Raw genomic sequence first — 16530 nt, 5'->3', positions numbered from 1 at the left:
CCTGCTGAACCAAGAATTTCACAATGGCTTAAGCAGAAAGAGATTTTTGGTCTGCCACTTACCAGCCATGTGACATTGTTCAAGACACTAAATCCTTTCTGCCTCATCTTCCTACCTGGAAAATGGGTGTAATGCCTTTCTAAATCCAGCCTACCTCACGGGATCACACACAGAGTCACAAGATCCTATTTGTAAAGGTGTATTTTACCCTCTTAAGTACAATGCAAATATAAATTATTCTACTCCTTTATAATTCCAAACATAAAGTTACAAATGTATGTAACAAAACAAAGATCCCATGGTTAAGGGCTAACGGCTTTCTTATAGTCCAGATTTCACTGTGAGGAAAAAGCCAAAAATACAAAGGTAAAATTAAACTTGTCAAATTAGGAAGCTACAAAGAGCAAACACAGAAATGAGCTGACTGACTGAACAAATCTGAGAATAAATAAGTGAATATTCATGAGCCTCCTGACCAAAATCTTCCCCTCTGACCCTCTAGTCCAGCTAAATTCAGAAGGCCTGGACCAGTCAAAAGTTCTGTTGACTAAACATGCAGTAGCCTCTAACAAGCCCAAATGATATCTAAAGTTGGAACAGAGGAAAGCTGCCATGTTCACCTGTCTCCATCCTTCCCTCCTCTGTTCAAAGCACCATGGGGCTCTCACCAACCCCAGCTTCCTATAAACTCCACCCACAGACCTGACGCCAGAAAAGTCCCTTATCTTAGTTTCTCTCTAAATGCACTTTATTTGGAAAAAACAAAAACAAAATTAAAAAAACCGAGGAAACAAAAAAATTAATGCTTTAGAGAATTCCTCATGTGTTTTCCTTCACAGGCTGAACAATTGTCAATGAGAAAGATGGGAGAGACAACTGCCAGAGCCTGTTCTTTTAGTTTGCTATAGGGATAATGCACTTGTCAGAGAGAAAGAGAAAAGCAAAGTGAGACATTGCCACCTGGGGGGATGGCCATGCTGAAATCCCTCCTCTTCCAGTCTCCTCTTGTGATTTTGGTCAGCATGCACATGTGCCTAGCATGTCTTTCAAGCCACCAGGTCTGGGACTCAAACCATGATGTTGGCCATGGGGGATCCATCTGCCTTAACTTGCATGTCACCTGCTGGCTGAAGAGCTGTTACTAAGTTGGGACCAGCAGTTAGCGTAATGGCTATGTCGCTGGACTCACACGTAGTCGACCATGGTTCGAGTCTCAGACCCGGTGGCTTAAACTCACGCTGGGCGCATGTGCGTGCGTGCCCAAGATCCCAAGAGGAGAATGGAGGAGAAGGATTTGCGGCGTGACCATCCCCCCTGAGGGGTTATTTCCTGCTTTCTGTCTGTCTGTCTGTCTCTGTCTGGCAAGCGCACACAAAAAAAAAAAAAAAAAAAAAAAAAAAAAAAAACTCTCCAAAAAAAAGAGCTGTTACTAAGCCCAGTATGTCCAACTCCTAAGGCAGCATCTTGAGATCTTTAAGGAACTTCAGTTAAAAACAGTAAGGCCTGGGACCAGCAGTTAGCGTAATGGCTATGTCGCTGGACTCACACGTAGTCGACCATGGTTCGAGTCTCAGACCCGGTGGCTTAAACTCACGCTGGGCGCATGTGCGTGCGTGCCCAAGATCCCAAGAGGAGAATGGAGGAGAAGGGATTGCGGCGTGGCCATCCCCCCTGGGGGGTGATTTCTCGCTTTCTGTCTCTCTCTGTCTCTGTCTCTCTGGTGAGCCCACACGCCCTATAGCAAAAACCTCTCTAAAAAATAAAAATAAATAAATAAAAAATAAAAAAACAGTGAGGCTTGTGGGTCAGCTACTTCTATTGCTAGATCAAAGTACATTAAAACATTGACTATGAGCAGAGACTCCAATAAATCTTTTTTTAAAAAAAATATTTATTTAACCTTATTTATTTTTTATTTTAATTTGATCAGAGAGGGACAGAGAGAGAGAGAGAGAGAGAGAGAACAAGGAAGTAAGCAATCAGGTCCAGGACTCAAACCATGGTCAATATGTGGGAGTCCATCACCCTTACCAACATGCCACCTGCTGGCTCTGACTCCAATAAATCTTTATCTAATTAGGGCCTTCTCTCTTGAGAAAGTAAAAGATAATCAAAACATCAGGCTCTCTGGGCTCTGACCTAGTTGGCGGCGGTATGGCTAAATGCACCAAGAAGATCGGCATCATCGGTAAATACGGGACCCACTATGGTGTCTCCCTCCAGAAAATGGTGAAGAAAATCGAAATCAGCCAGCACGCCAAGTACATCTGCTCCTTCTGTGGCAAAACTAAGATGGAGAGACGGGCTGTGGGGATCTGGCACCGTGGTTCCTGCATGAAAACGGCAGCTGGTGGTGCCTGGACCTGCAACACCACTTCGGCTGTCGCAGTAAAGGCTGCCATCAGAAGACTGAAGGAATTGAAAGATCAGTAGGTGCTCCATAGACATTTGCAATATCACTAGCCTACAATAAATGGGTTAATTTATGTAAAAAAAAAAAAAAAGACATCATTACGTCAAATAGAGATCTATGCATACAACTTTCTGTTTAGTCTATGTCTAAGACATTGTTAAATAATTTGAAAAAATATTCACATGCCTGAAAATATTTGTTACTTCAATAGAGAAATAGGAGAAGAGGTAGGGGGACAAAAAGCTAGGGACTTTAACCTCGTTAACTTATCTTCTGATACTGAAATAGGAGAGGTCAGCCTAAAAATGTTCTCACAGGTTGGTCATTAACAAAGGTTTGAATTCTCAAGCCCTCCAACAGGTATGTGCATGACCAACAGTGGCCCTATCTCAGTTCGGCCGTCCCCAAATTCTCTAAGTGGTACTAGAGAACCACTGTTCCATAATATCTTTAGAACAGGAGTGAACTAAGATTCTGACATTGTCCAAAAGCAATCTTCTATGTCCTTCTGAGCTTACTGAACAAAGCAAAAACCTCTAGGTAGTGAGGAAGAGCACCTATAATCAACACACAACCCCTTTTTTTGGCTAGGGGCTACATGTGCTTACCAGAGAGAGATAGAGAGACAGAAAGAGAGGGAAAGGAGAAAGCACTCTCCATGCAGAATGGTCATATCACAAGCCCTTCTCCTCCATCTCTCCCTCCTTTTGGAATTTCAGACATACATGCACAACCACTTCATGTATTTCTTAAGCTAGGTCTAAGAATCAAACCACATAGTCAGCCATGTGGGACCAGCTGCCTTAACCATTAGGCCACAGAGACAGCCCCCAAACCCATTTTTCTAAAGGCTAACACTTTACAAGTTATCGTCACTGTGGAGATAATTTTAAATTAAAAAGTCCTTTGAGGGCCAGTCTTATAGCCTGGTGGTTAAGGAAGCCAGATCTCACATGACCAATCACAGTTCAAATCATGTCGGTGCATGCCCAAAATGGAGAAATACCTCTTGGATTGTGGTATGAACATGTCCCATTGCATGGTGCTCTCTCTTTCAGTCTGGAGAGCTCACATGTTCCTCTGGCTCAAAAATAAAATAAAGTAAAATAAAATAAAATAAATAAAATAAAAAATAAAATGAAATAAAATAAAATAAGGGCCAGCAGGTGGCATGTAGTTAAGGTGCTGGATTGCACATGCCAACCACATTTTGAGTCCCAGACCTGGTGGCCTGAAAAACATGACAGACATATATGCATGCATGCCCAAACTCCCAAGAAGAGAATAGGGGCAAAGGAACTGTGGCATGGCCATCCCCCCTGGGGAATGAGGGGGTTTCTCACGTCTCTGTCGGTCTTCAGTTAGCACATGTACCCTATGGCAAAAAAAAAAATCTAAAAATAAGTAAGTAAAAATAAAATAAAATAGCCCTTTGAAGTCTTGTCTCTATCACCTCACTACCCTCACAATGACTTCTTCCCTTCTTACCTGCTATCCAGATGAGCATCAAAATAGCCACCTAGATTGGTGCTGGTCTCTTCTTCTAACTAATGAGTGCAGAGGACTGGTAGCACAGGTATCACTTGGAAGCTGGTTGGAAAAAGGAATCTCAGCCCCCCTCACTCTCAACTTATTCAGTCAGAAACTACACTTGAAGAATATCTCGGGGGACCAGCAGTTAGCATAATGGCTATATAGCTGACCACGGTTCAAGTCCCAGACCCAGTGGCTTAAACTCACGTCAGGCATGTGTGTGTGCGTGCCCAAGATACTGAGAGGAGAATGGAGGAGAAGGGATTGTGGTGTGGCCATCCCCCCTGGGGGTTATTTCTCGATTTCTGTCTCTCTGTCTCTGTCTATCTTTCTGGCAATCACACGCGCCCTATAGCAGAAACCTCTCTGAAAAAAAAAGAATATCTCAGGTGATTTTTTTGATGTTTGAGAAGCACTACTCTAAGCCATCCCACCATCAGCCAATCCTCCATCCCTTTTGTAAGTCAATACTGTTCAGACTGACTAGGAAGGCCTGATTGGAGCTCCTCAGACACCCAGCACTACTTTCTGCTCTTGCTTGCATATACTCTATATGGAAAGCAGACTGTTTCCAGAGAACACAGGTAGAGAACCTGGTACAACACTTAGCAGCACCCAAGATACACTCAATAAATAGGTATTTTCTTTCCTTATGCTTACTCACCCTTCCCAACATCCTCATATCTCTTTTAATCTGTCCCTTTCCTGTGATGGCATTGTTCCCTCCCAGGAACTGAAATTAATCCTCTAGTGGGATGATTGATAACATAGGTTCTAATAACAAAATTTAACTCTAAAACTTATTTGCTGTGGGAATTAGAAAAAGTACTTAACTTCTCTAGGCCATGGTTTCCTCCTCTGTAAGCTAAAGATGTTAATGACAGAGCCTTCCTGCTGGGGTTGCTGTGAAAGCACTGATTCAATCTTTTCACTTTTTATTGGTCTATTCAGGCTTTCAATTTCATCCTGATTCAACCTAAGTAACTTGTACTTGTCCAGAAATTTGTCCATTTCATCTGAGTTCTCAGTTACTTGGGATATAGATCCTAATAATATTCTCATAATTTTTGTATTTCAAATATATCGGTTTTAATAGTACCAGCTTCATTACTAATTTTATCTATCTGGTTACTTTCTCTTTTTTCTTGATTAGTAGAGCTAATGGCTTATCAATTTTGCTTATCCTCTCAAAAATTCAGCTTTTTGGGGTTAGCAGGTGGTGCAGTGGTCAAGGCACTGAACTCCCATATTACCAATTACTATTCAAGTTCCAGACCTGGCAGCTTGCTTTCTCTCTCTCTTGCTTCTCTGGTGAGTGTATGTGTCCTATAGCAAATTTTAAAAATAATAATGATACATAAAATTAAATAAGTAATTCTTTTTAGAAATTAGCTTTTACTTTGTAGATTTTTTTGGTATAGCTTTTTTTTTATTCTCTATCTTATTTATTTCAACTCTAATCTATTTCTTTCTTCTATTTTTAGAGATTTTGTTGTTGTTGTTTTTCCAGTTCCTTAAGTTACAATGTTATTTATCTGCCATTTTATAATTTTTTTCTTGTGAGCACTGATGGTTATAAACTTGCCTGTTATGACTGTTTTTGCTGTGTCCCAAATGTTATGGAGAGTAGTGTGCTCATTATAGCTAATTTCAATATTTTTTTTTATTTCAGTCTTAATTTCTTCAGAAGTCTGAATGTTATTCAGGAGTATATTGCTTAGTTTCCAGATTTTCGTGTGTTTCAAGGACTCTTTCTGTGGTTGACATCAAGTTTTGTTCCACTGTGATGAGAGAAGATACTGGGTATATTTTCTGTACTACTAAACTTATAAAGGCTTGTTTTGTGACCTATTATGTCATCGATCTTTTTTTGTTGTTGTTGTTGCTATAGGGCACGTTTGCTTGCCAGAAAGACAGAGAGACAGAAAGTGAGAAATCACCACCCAGGGGGGATGGCCACGCAGCAATCCCTTCTCCTCCATTCTCCTCTCAGAATCTTGGGCATGCACGCACACGCACCTGGCATGAGTTTAAACCACTGGGTCCGGGACTCGAACCACAGTCCGCTACAAGGAAGTCCAGTGACATAGCCACTACGCCAACTGCTGGTCCCTATGTCATCAATCTTTGAAAACATCCCATGTGCAGATGAGAAAAAACTTTCAACAAGATGCTAACAAACCAAATCCAACAGCATATCAAGAAGGTTATACACCATGACAGGTAGATTCTATCTCAGGGATGTAAGGATGGTTCAACATACACAAAACAATAAATGCAATATATCATCTTAACAGAAAGAAAGATAGAAATCATATGATTCCATCTACAGATGCAGAAAAAGCATTTGATAAAATATAACATCTTTTCATGACCAGGACTCTCAGAAAAACAGGGGTAGAAGGAACATTCCTTAGCATAGTAAAAGCCCTATATGACAGACCTACTACAAACATATTATATAGGGGGAAGCTAAAAGCCTTCCCACCAAAAATGGGAACAAGACAAAGCTGCCCACTCTTTCTACTCCTGGAAAATCCTACCCAGTGCAATCAGACAAAAGAGCAAAGTAAAAGGCATTCCTATAGGAAAAGAAGTGAAACTGTCCCTATTTGCAGATGATATAATTATATACAGAGAAAATCCAAAGGAGTCCATGAAAAAACTCCTAGAAGTGGTAAGTGAATTCAGTAAAGTTGCAGAATACAAAGTCAGCATACAAAACTCTATACATCAACAATGAATGGACTGAGATGGAACTGAAGAAAGCAATCTCATTTACAATAGCTACGAAACAAAGATACCTATGAATAAAACTAACTAAAGAGGTAAAAGCCTTCTCCAAGGAAAACTATGAAAAACTAGGAAAAAATTGAGTATGATACAAAAACTGCAAGGATATCCCATGCTCTTGGATTGAAAGAACTGATGTAATCAACATCCCAATAGAGATACCATCCACCCAAATTAATTTATATATTCATTGTGATTCTGATCCACCTACCTGAGACATTCTTCACAGAACTAGAAGAAACAGTTATGAAATTTGTCTAGAATCATAAAAGACCCCATATTGCCAAGGCAGTACTGTTCCAAAGAATAAAATAGGAGGCATCTCATCATGTGATTCGGTCATAAAGTATATTACAAAGCGGTGATAATCAAAACAGCATGGTGCTGGCACAAAATAGGTACATAGACCAATGGAAATGAATAGAATAAACCAGGAATAAACCCCAAATCATGCAGCTAACTGATCTTTTACAAATAATATAAAACAATGCAGTGGAGAAAAGAAAAGTCTTCTCAGCAAATGGTGCTGGAAGAACTAGATATCCACCTGAAGAAAAATTATACTGGACCTCTATCACTCATCATTAACCAGAATTAATCAAAATGGAATTAAAGCTTTACATATACAGCCTCAAACTATAAAAACTACTAGTAGAAAACATAAGGAAAGCTTTTGAAGACAATGGAGTAGGCAAAAATTTCTTAAATAAGACCCCCTATAGCACAGGCAATAGTGCCTAAAATAGACAAGATGGATTACATCAAACTAAAAAGCTTTCCTCACAGCAAAGGAAACAATAATTATAGTGAAAATACAATGGGAGAAAATATTTGGGAGAAAATATTTGCAAGTTATTCCTCAGGCAGGAGACTGGTATCTAGAATACAAAGGGAACTCAAGCAGCTCATCCACCAAAAACAAAAAAATTAATCCAATTAAAAATGGGCAAATGAATAGAACAGACAACTCTCCAAGGAAGACTTACAAATGGACAAGAGGCATATGAAAAAATATTCAAAGTCTCTTGTCATAAGGGAAATCCAAATTCAAACCACAATGAGATACCATTTAACCCCAGTTAGAATGGCTAGGATAAAAACAATCAGAACAACAAGTGCTGGTGAGGCTGTGGTGAAAAAGAACCTTCTTACACTATTGATGGGAATGTAAATCCAACTTCTGTGGAAAACAATATGGAGGTTTCTCAAAAACCTACAAATAGAACTTCCACATGACCCAGTAATCCCACTTCTTGGTATTTACCCAAAGGATAAGAAAACAATCAGAAAGACATTTATTTGCACATCCATGTTTACTGCAGCAGTATTTATAATTGCTAAGACATGGAACCAACCCAAGTTTCTAAAAACTGGTAACTAGATTTAAAAACTGTGGCAGATATATACTATGGAATATTATGAAGCTATAAAAAACAATGAGATCCTGTTGTTTGACTCGAAATGAATGCATATAAAAGACTTCAAAAGATACACATTGTATATGCCCACTCAATTTGTACTGAGTGTTATGGCAGAGGTTGAGAGGTCTGAAGGTGTGATGGCAGATAAGATGGGTGTAAATGCTAGAGACTGTGAGGGGGAGATTAGTTTGTAGAGAGTGGGTGGTGGACTATGGGGGTGAAGTGCAAGGGGAGGAAACATTTGTCAGGCAGAAAAATGTAAATTTCTCTGTGAATTAAATTGAAATTTTTTTGAAATGAAAAATAAATGGCTACTGCCACACTACCTAGCACCCAATTCTAACTCTTCTGAAGCAACCTTTGTTTTATGTATTAGGGTTGCCTTCTGACTTGGATCTTAATAACAATATAAAAGGACCATAATCTTTGTTGCTTCTGCAAATTGTGAAAGTGATTCATAATCACTGTAGTAAATATAGAAAAAAATAATAAAATGAAAAGTCATCCATAATCTCATTTTAGAGCATTTCCTTCCAATGAGGAGATCTTACGTTTTAGAAAAAGAAGGGTCAAGTCTTAATCTTTTTGGAATTTTCCCTGATTACTCCCCCCCTTCCAGTACCCCTCTATACCCTTAGCACCCACGCTAAGTGCTTTGCAGTGGGCATGCAGATACATATACTCCATAGTTGACTGATGTACTGATTCAATTGGTTTGCCCCAGGACTTATGCATGGACTATCTATGTAGAAATAAGGACACTGTCAGAGTTAGTCACATAATTCGGTTCTTTGCTCAGTTAAAGTTTCTATAAGTTGCTCACATTTTTATTCTATGTGACTGCAGTTTGCATCCAGTGGTCCAAGTGTATTTATGATAGAATCTCACATTTCCCTTTGTGATACTCTCAGCTCTCACATACCTACAGGAATGGTCATCCCGTGAATTTTATCAGCCCAGCCCGCGTAATACCGAAGGGTCTTGATGACACCCTGCAAATCCACGTAAAAAGCTTGTAGGAACGGTTTGCCACCATTCAGGGATTCCATGGTCTGTAGGAAAAGAAATGTAGAGAAATTGAGACCCCAGAACTCTGCAGTGATACACTAAGTGATTTCTAGAGCAGAGGAAAAAAGGAAGAGAGAGAAACAAACAAATGTAAGTGGTGATACATACCTGATCACTGATTTCCCAAATGTGATTTCTAGTACTGCCAGTTTGGCTGAATTTCTAGTAAAAATTGCAATGATCACATATGCATTTGTTCCTATACCTTTGTGTTTCCAGTAGCCACTACCAAGTACATAAATGTACATTTCTTTACTTAATAGTAAAGAAATATTCTGCTTATCAAACCAGCTTCTATTATATTAATGACCAGAGCTGAATGGGGATTTTTTTTTTCTTGGAATCTACAACAGTAATCTGAATGCATAATGAGGAACAGGGTCTTTATGCAACTGATGAGAATATAAAGCGTTCTCTACAGCTGCCAAGACCCCTGCTGAGAAATGAAATATCCGCGGTGCACTGAGTCTATTTATTACCACCAAATAAACAAGATTTCCTCTAGGGAAGCCCAGACTTTAGCAATTTGAAGGCAAGCTTTTTGTAAACATTTATGTTAACAACCGTTATCTATTAAGAGTGAAGTATCTGGTCTATTTGCTAAAAAGAAAAAACTTAAACAGCTTTACATTATAAACATTATTATTTTAATGACATGTTCCTAAACTGGTTAAATCTCTAACAAAAACAATGACAAATGGATGCACTGAAATGAGAAAAGGTATTCTGAGAGAAATTAAAGTTGTTAAAAGTTTAACAAATGAAATAAACAAAAATGAGTGTTTGTAATTTCATGTTTTGTTCCATAAGAAAACTGTATAGCACATATTGGCATGAAAACTAAATCTGATTGCCAACAAAGTTGAAATATTCACCATTTGGGACCAGCAGTTAGCATAATGGCTATGTCGCTGGACTTCCACATAGTTGACCGTGGTTCGAGTCCCGGACCCGGTGGCTTAAACTCACGCCTGGCGCATGTGCGTGCGTGCCCAAGATCCCAAGAGGAGAATGGAGGAGAAGGGATTGTGGCATGGTCATCCCCCCTGGGGAGTGATTTCTCGCTTTCTATCTCTCTGTCTCTCTCTGTCTGGCGAGCGCACACGCCCTATAGCAAAAACCTCTCAAAAGAAAAAAAAAGAAATATTCACCATTTAATGATAAAAATGCTATTAAAGTGCAATTTATCTACTTACTACAAGATGAAACCCATATTAAAATAGTATGTCACTTATCAGCCCACCTTTATTAAAGGGGATCAAATTCTTTCCTAGTACTTTTCAGAACATTTATAGTTTCATGAGATGGGCATTGCATTCTGCCTACAGCTAACACAGGCAAGGTCTATAGCAAAGGTGGAGCTATGTGTGGGCCACCTGAATGGTCTCTATAAGCTGCTGACACCAAATTCACCGGGGAGATGCCAACCCTAACTTTATCTTCAATTATGTTTGCTTACCTAGGATGAGCTATTAATTTCAGTTTTGGGCCAGAAGCTCCCCTTTCCAGAGCTACCTCTTACTAAAATCTACTTCTCAAGTGGCCTGGGAATGCTTAAAAGTAAAAATCTCATTGAGGTGTAGGGGCCGGCAAGTGGCATGGTGGTTAAAGGTGCTGGACTCCCACATGGTTGACCACGGTTCAAGTCTCGGACCTGGTGGTTTGCTTTCTCACTTCCTCTCTCTCTGTCTGTCTCTCTTTGATCAAACTGGAAAACAATAATGATAATAATAATAAATAAAGTTAAAGAAAATAATTCTTTAAAAAAATCTCATTGAGGTGTCAAGGGAAGAGATTAAATCACAGTGAGACAGGATAGGAAAAAGGCAGGCATTCTCAGTTTTACGCTATAAAAACAGGACTGCAGAAATAAACTATGCCATCTCCTAGCACAAACTGTTGTAAATGTCACATATACTTAGCTCAACCAAATAGACATTTACTGACCATCTCTGTGCCCTCATTTGCCATTTATGTGCCAGGAACAGTGTTAGGATTTCAAAAAAGGAAGTAAAATACAATTCTGATCATCAAGGAAATCACAATCCAACGAAGAGACAAATGTAGAAACCAGCATTCTCCAAGATATTCTGGAGAACTGCTTTGCAAGGTATGAAGTAGGTTAGCCAAAAATATTGTGGTGAGGCTCAAATAAGCTTGAGAAACACTGAATTAGCCTTTCCAGAGCCCTTATGTCCAGTGTCCTGTGCACTTTCAAGAAGGAGCTACTTCACTATAAAACTCCCTTTTCACAATATGCATAACCACCTCCTGGAACAGTATTCCCAGAGTTAGAAAATGTTTTTATAGACAAATGAATGTTATACACAGCTGGAGTTCCAAATCATATCAATAAAGGAATCCCTTTTGTTTTCATACTATGAATGGCTCTCTGAGGGGGGATGGGAGAGGGAAGAGCCATCGTAGGAAGGGCACTAATGACTTCCCTCTCTCAAAGCAAGCGCAGCAGGGCACCATTGTGCCAAGTAGATGCGAGGACACAGGACTGAAGGTTTGAGTATTCTGACCGAATGAGGGAGCCCTGAAAATTAACTGGTCCATCAGGTCGTGCAGGTGGAGATCCCCTTTGTACAGTGCATAAAGTTTCCACAAAGTTCATAGTCTCAAAGAAAAGGACTTGTATTTTAAAAGCAGCAGCAGCAGCCATAAAACCCACTAAGGCAGGGGACATCCCTTATGGGAGAAAAATGACTGCTTTAGTCAAATTAAGCTTCAGTCCCCGACAGCTTATTTCTCTTGGTTCTGAACAATGACAGGACAAATGGAACTGAAGGGTATGAGAGGTCTGTCTTGAGTCCTCTGCTTCTGAAGGATTCAAGAGAGAATCTCTGAGGAGCTAAGAACTAGTCTTATGTGATTTGCAACAGGATCATGTATTGATTTTTTGCAAACAGCATTTTCCCTTGCTTGACTTTTTGTTTTGTTTGTCAGAGAAGGAAGGTGCGAACAATAAAGGGCCAGTCATGGAAAGCTATCCTTTTTCTTCAAATACCAGTGAGAAGAGATTCAGTTGATCATCCACTTCCCCACCTGATCCCCAAATCCAAATAGCTCTCATTTCTCATGTGTAATATATACTCCTCAGCTCCCACCCGCCCCCAGATCTGCTTTATAGTGCTTACAAAAAAGACTGGGAATCTAAGTTTCAGTGGGATAATAAACCTGGGTGAAGATGTAATGTTTGCTTGTGTTACTTACTGCAAGAACTGCTCTGTCACGTTCCACCAAGTCTGCAAGCTTATCCAACAGACGTCCTCTTTCTGAAGCATCCATCCTTCTCCACACTGAGCCAAGAGAGAAAGCCAGGCGGGCCGCCTGCACCGCCTTGTCTATATCTGCCTGTTAGGAAGAGGCACAACTGACGAGATTAAACACTACAAATAAAGAACCATCTGCGCGCGCTCTCTCTCTCGCTCTCTCGCTCACACACACACACACACACACACACACACACACACACAGTGACCGATGAATGGATCTGAGCAGAGAGCATATGCACTGCACTACTGTTTGAAGATGCTTATTTCACAGGGACTCTTTTTCTATGAAAGCCATACCTTGTCTGCTTCTTGAACTTCACACACCTGCTCTCCTGTGGCTGGATTATAGACAGGGAACACACTCCCACTCTCTGAGTTCTGCCATTCGTTGTTAATGAAGATCTAAGGGAACAGACAACACAATGGGATCTGTGACAGAGGTCACAGGCCGGTCAATGGTCTATATCAAAAACCAGTCAATGGCCAAGTGTTATGGAAGCACCATGGTAATAATACTTGTTCTGTATACTTGTGTGTGTGTGTATGTATATGCATCGGCAAGTATAAAACATGAAATGTAGCAAAGGTTTTTTTATATATTTTATTTTTTCTTATTTTTTACCTTCAATCACTGTATATCTTTTTGGTTTTCTTTTTTCAATTTATTTATTTCACACTCATTCACTGTATATCACTGCAGCATACAAAATGAATTTTCCCATCCAGAATACAATGCATATTGGTTCAAAGATATCACCATACATATTATCTTCAACAGATAATTTTCCATTTTGTGTTTCTTAATTCCCTCCCTCTCTCTCTCCTCCATTTCCCACCCTCCTCCCACACAGTTTCTAGTATTCCAGTTGCTCTCCATGCCCTTATACCATCCACTGCATATCTTTACAACATAGAAAATGAATTTCTCCAGCATGAATACACTGTATGTCAGTCCAGTCAAAGATATTACCACACACATTGTCGGTGGGAATGTACTAGGTTGTTGGGAAAGTCATGATGTTTTTTCCTATGTTTTTCTATGCAAAAATGTCTTTTCTAATGACTCAATAAATTAGTACAGCCACTGTGGAGAATAATTCAGAGGTTCCTCAAAGACCTACAAATAGAACTGCCAGGGAACCAGCAGTTAGTGTAATGGCTATGTCCCTGGATTCCCACGTAGTCGACCGCGGTTCGCGTCCTGGACCCAGTGGCTTAGAACTCACGCCGGGCGCGTGTGCGTGCGTGCCCAAAATCCCGAGAGGAGAATGGAGGAGAAGGGATTGCGGCGTGACTATCCCCCCTAGGGGGTGATTTCTCGCTTTCTGTCTCTATGTCTCTCTCTGTCTGTCTGGCAAGCGCACACGCCCTATAGCAAAAACCTCTCAAAAAAAAACTGCCATATAATCCAGCAATTCCACTCCTAGGTATCTACCCAAAGAATGGGAGTACACTCAATCAGAAAAATACCTGTAAGAGATCTTGAACAGTGTCCAGTCGAGCCTCACCCTCAATTCAGAAACTTCCTCTATGATATTTTTGTTTCAGACTAAGGAAATACTGATAGTCTAAACTCTGGCCAATATCTGTAAGAATTAAATTGTGGATCAAAGTGATAGTCTGTGAGACTTAGGTCATACTGACAGCTTCTGTGTCAGAGGCCCAACTGACTTCTCAAGGACACTTCAAAGTGCTGAAACCAGCATTCCCCCAATTCATAATCAGATCCTGAACTGAGCAATGACTCTAGCCAAACTAACTAGTGAGTTAAACGAGTTACACATGTAAATCCAAGTTAGCTGTCTTTCCCCTTCCTGAGTAGGCTATGTGGCTTAGCCAACATAGTTGTAACTTTCAAACTGTTTGTTTGTTTTTTAAGAGGGATTTTTGTTACAGGGTGTGTGCACTCACCAGAGACAGAGACACACACACACACAGAGAGAGAGAGGCAAAAGCGAGAAATCACCTCCCAGGGGGATAGTCATGCTGAAATCCCTTCTCCATTTTCCTCTCAAGATTTTGTCCATGCATGCACACGTACCCGGTGTGAATTTTTTTTTTACGTTATTTTTTTTAACAGATAGAATACTGCCTATTGTTTATGTAATTTTGTTTATTCATTTATTTTAATTCGGCCACAGAGAGAGAGAGAGAGAAGGAAAGTGAAAAAGCGAACCACCAGGTCCAGGACTCAAACTATGGTCAATTATGTGGGAATGTCCAGTGTTTTAACCACCACATCACCTGCTGTCACCCCCTCCCTACCCCTACCCCCACGTGAGTTTTAAGCCACTGGGTTAGGGACACAAACCATGGTTGACTATGTGGGAATCTAGTGATGTAACCATTACGCCATCTGCTGGTCTCTTTCTCTAGGATTTCTTAAAAGGCTTGATTATCTTATATGTTAAGTAAGGATTATTTTAAAATGGTAAAGAAACTAATGATTTAAAAACGTATCCAAGTCAATCTATTTATTACAAGATGTGTAATAAATAAGTTAAAGAAGAAGGAAAAGGATAGGTGATGAGATTTTAAAAATTATTGACATTAAGAGAGAAACCCAAATTACTATTTTTGGACTATGAAAACTCAGAGAACACACAAAGATGTTTTATTCTATAAAAGTTATGGCACCACAGAATTCTGAATTTATGAACCAGTCACTTAACCAATTTAGGACAAAGACAGTTGTTTAGGACAAAATGACTTGTTATTGCCTGCTATTTTTAAATAATCACAGATGAGGCTAAGTATGTATATAATTAAACTTTTAAAAACAAAATTCCAGAAAATAGCTCAATTTTTCCTTCCACATTTTTTCTTACTTTGAAAAGGCAATGAATCTGGAGATTGTATCATGGTTATGATACATGGTTAAGCTAGAGTGTTCTCTTCCTGAAGGCTTTTAAGATAAAGGGGAATATGGACTAGACTCGCACACGGCTGACTGTGGTTCAAGACCCAGACCCAGCAGCCTAAACTCACACCGGACACATGTGTGTGCATGCCCAAAATCCTAAGAGGAGAAGAGATTGTGGCATGGCCATCTCCCCTGGGGGGGTGATTTCTTGCTTTCTGTCTCTCCCTTACTCTCTGTCTCTGGCGAGTACATATGCCCTATAACAAAAATCTCTAATAATAATAATAAAGGGGGGAAATAAAAAGACTTAAATTTTATAGCACTTAATATGAATGTATGAAGCACAAACACAATGACTTTGTAATTACATGGCATTTTACAATTTATAAGCATGCTTAACAAAATAATACATGTATTCACCCAAAGAACAGATACTTCTGGACACAGGAAAGGCAAAGTTGATTAAGAGATTTCCAGCCCTTGGGGCCATCAGGAGGTGTGGTGGTTAAGGCACTGGACTCCCATATGGCAAACTGCAGTTCAAATCCTGGACCTGGTGTCTTGCTTTCTCACGTTCCCTTTCTTTCTCTCTCTAGTCAAATTAAAAAATAAATAATAACAACAAATGAAATTAAATAAGCAATCCTTTTAAAGAAAGAGAGAGATTTCCAGCCCTCTGGGGACTTACAGTTGCTAATAATCAATTAGATATTTACAACAACCCTGTAAGACAGAATTTTATTACCATTATTAAAGATGAGAAATTGAGAGGTAGGAGGTTGAGTCCAAAGAAGCAGGTTCTCCTTGTGGCTCTGATTCAAAAGCTAATGCTCTGTTCATTCAACATACATGGTTTCCAAAATTACTCAGTCCAAAGAAACAGTTAGTGTCAATTTCTAAGCCTGAGTTAAAGTTATAGTTCTTGGGTTCCTGGTCTGGTTCTTTTTCTACTCTGGTTAACATATTTTCTCACAGATCAAATTCATCATCTCTGCATACCAGTTGAAAACATGATACAATCTCCAAGGAACAAAAAATAAAATTAAGAGATTAGTTTCATTAAGGATTCACTTTTGAGGTATTAGATAGAAGGGTAGCAGGACCAGCAGTTAGCGTAATGGCTGTGTCACTGGACTCCCACGTAGTCGACCGCGATTC

At 39.7% G+C, this 16530-nt stretch overlaps 2 protein-coding genes across 3 annotated transcripts in view; one reads left to right on the top strand and one right to left on the bottom strand.

Annotated features, from left to right (window-relative positions):
* Positions 1 to 16530, bottom strand: part of ALDH1A2 (aldehyde dehydrogenase 1 family member A2) — a 138455-nt gene that overhangs the window by 80832 nt on the left and 41093 nt on the right. For both annotated transcript variants that reach the window (XM_027765996.1, XM_014581871.2), the window contains exons 2-4: positions 12807 to 12911; positions 12448 to 12588; positions 9083 to 9212 (exon numbers count right to left, since the gene is read on the bottom strand). In XM_027765996.1, coding sequence (XP_027621797.1) covers positions 9083 to 9212; positions 12448 to 12588; positions 12807 to 12911 — 376 coding nt within the window. The remainder of the gene's footprint in view (positions 1 to 9082; positions 9213 to 12447; positions 12589 to 12806; positions 12912 to 16530) is intronic.
* Positions 2155 to 2433, top strand: LOC106733194 (putative 60S ribosomal protein L37a). Its single transcript, XM_014581876.1, has one exon. It carries the CDS (start codon positions 2155 to 2157, stop codon positions 2431 to 2433), a length of 279 nt encoding a protein of 92 aa, XP_014437362.1.

Source organism: Tupaia chinensis, unplaced genomic scaffold (genome assembly GCF_000334495.1).
Source record: "Tupaia chinensis unplaced genomic scaffold, TupChi_1.0 Scaffold000063_1, whole genome shotgun sequence".
Lineage (NCBI taxonomy): Eukaryota > Metazoa > Chordata > Mammalia > Scandentia > Tupaiidae > Tupaia > Tupaia belangeri.
Note: the sequence above shows the minus strand (reverse complement) of the source record. Positions and strands in the feature narration are given on the sequence as shown.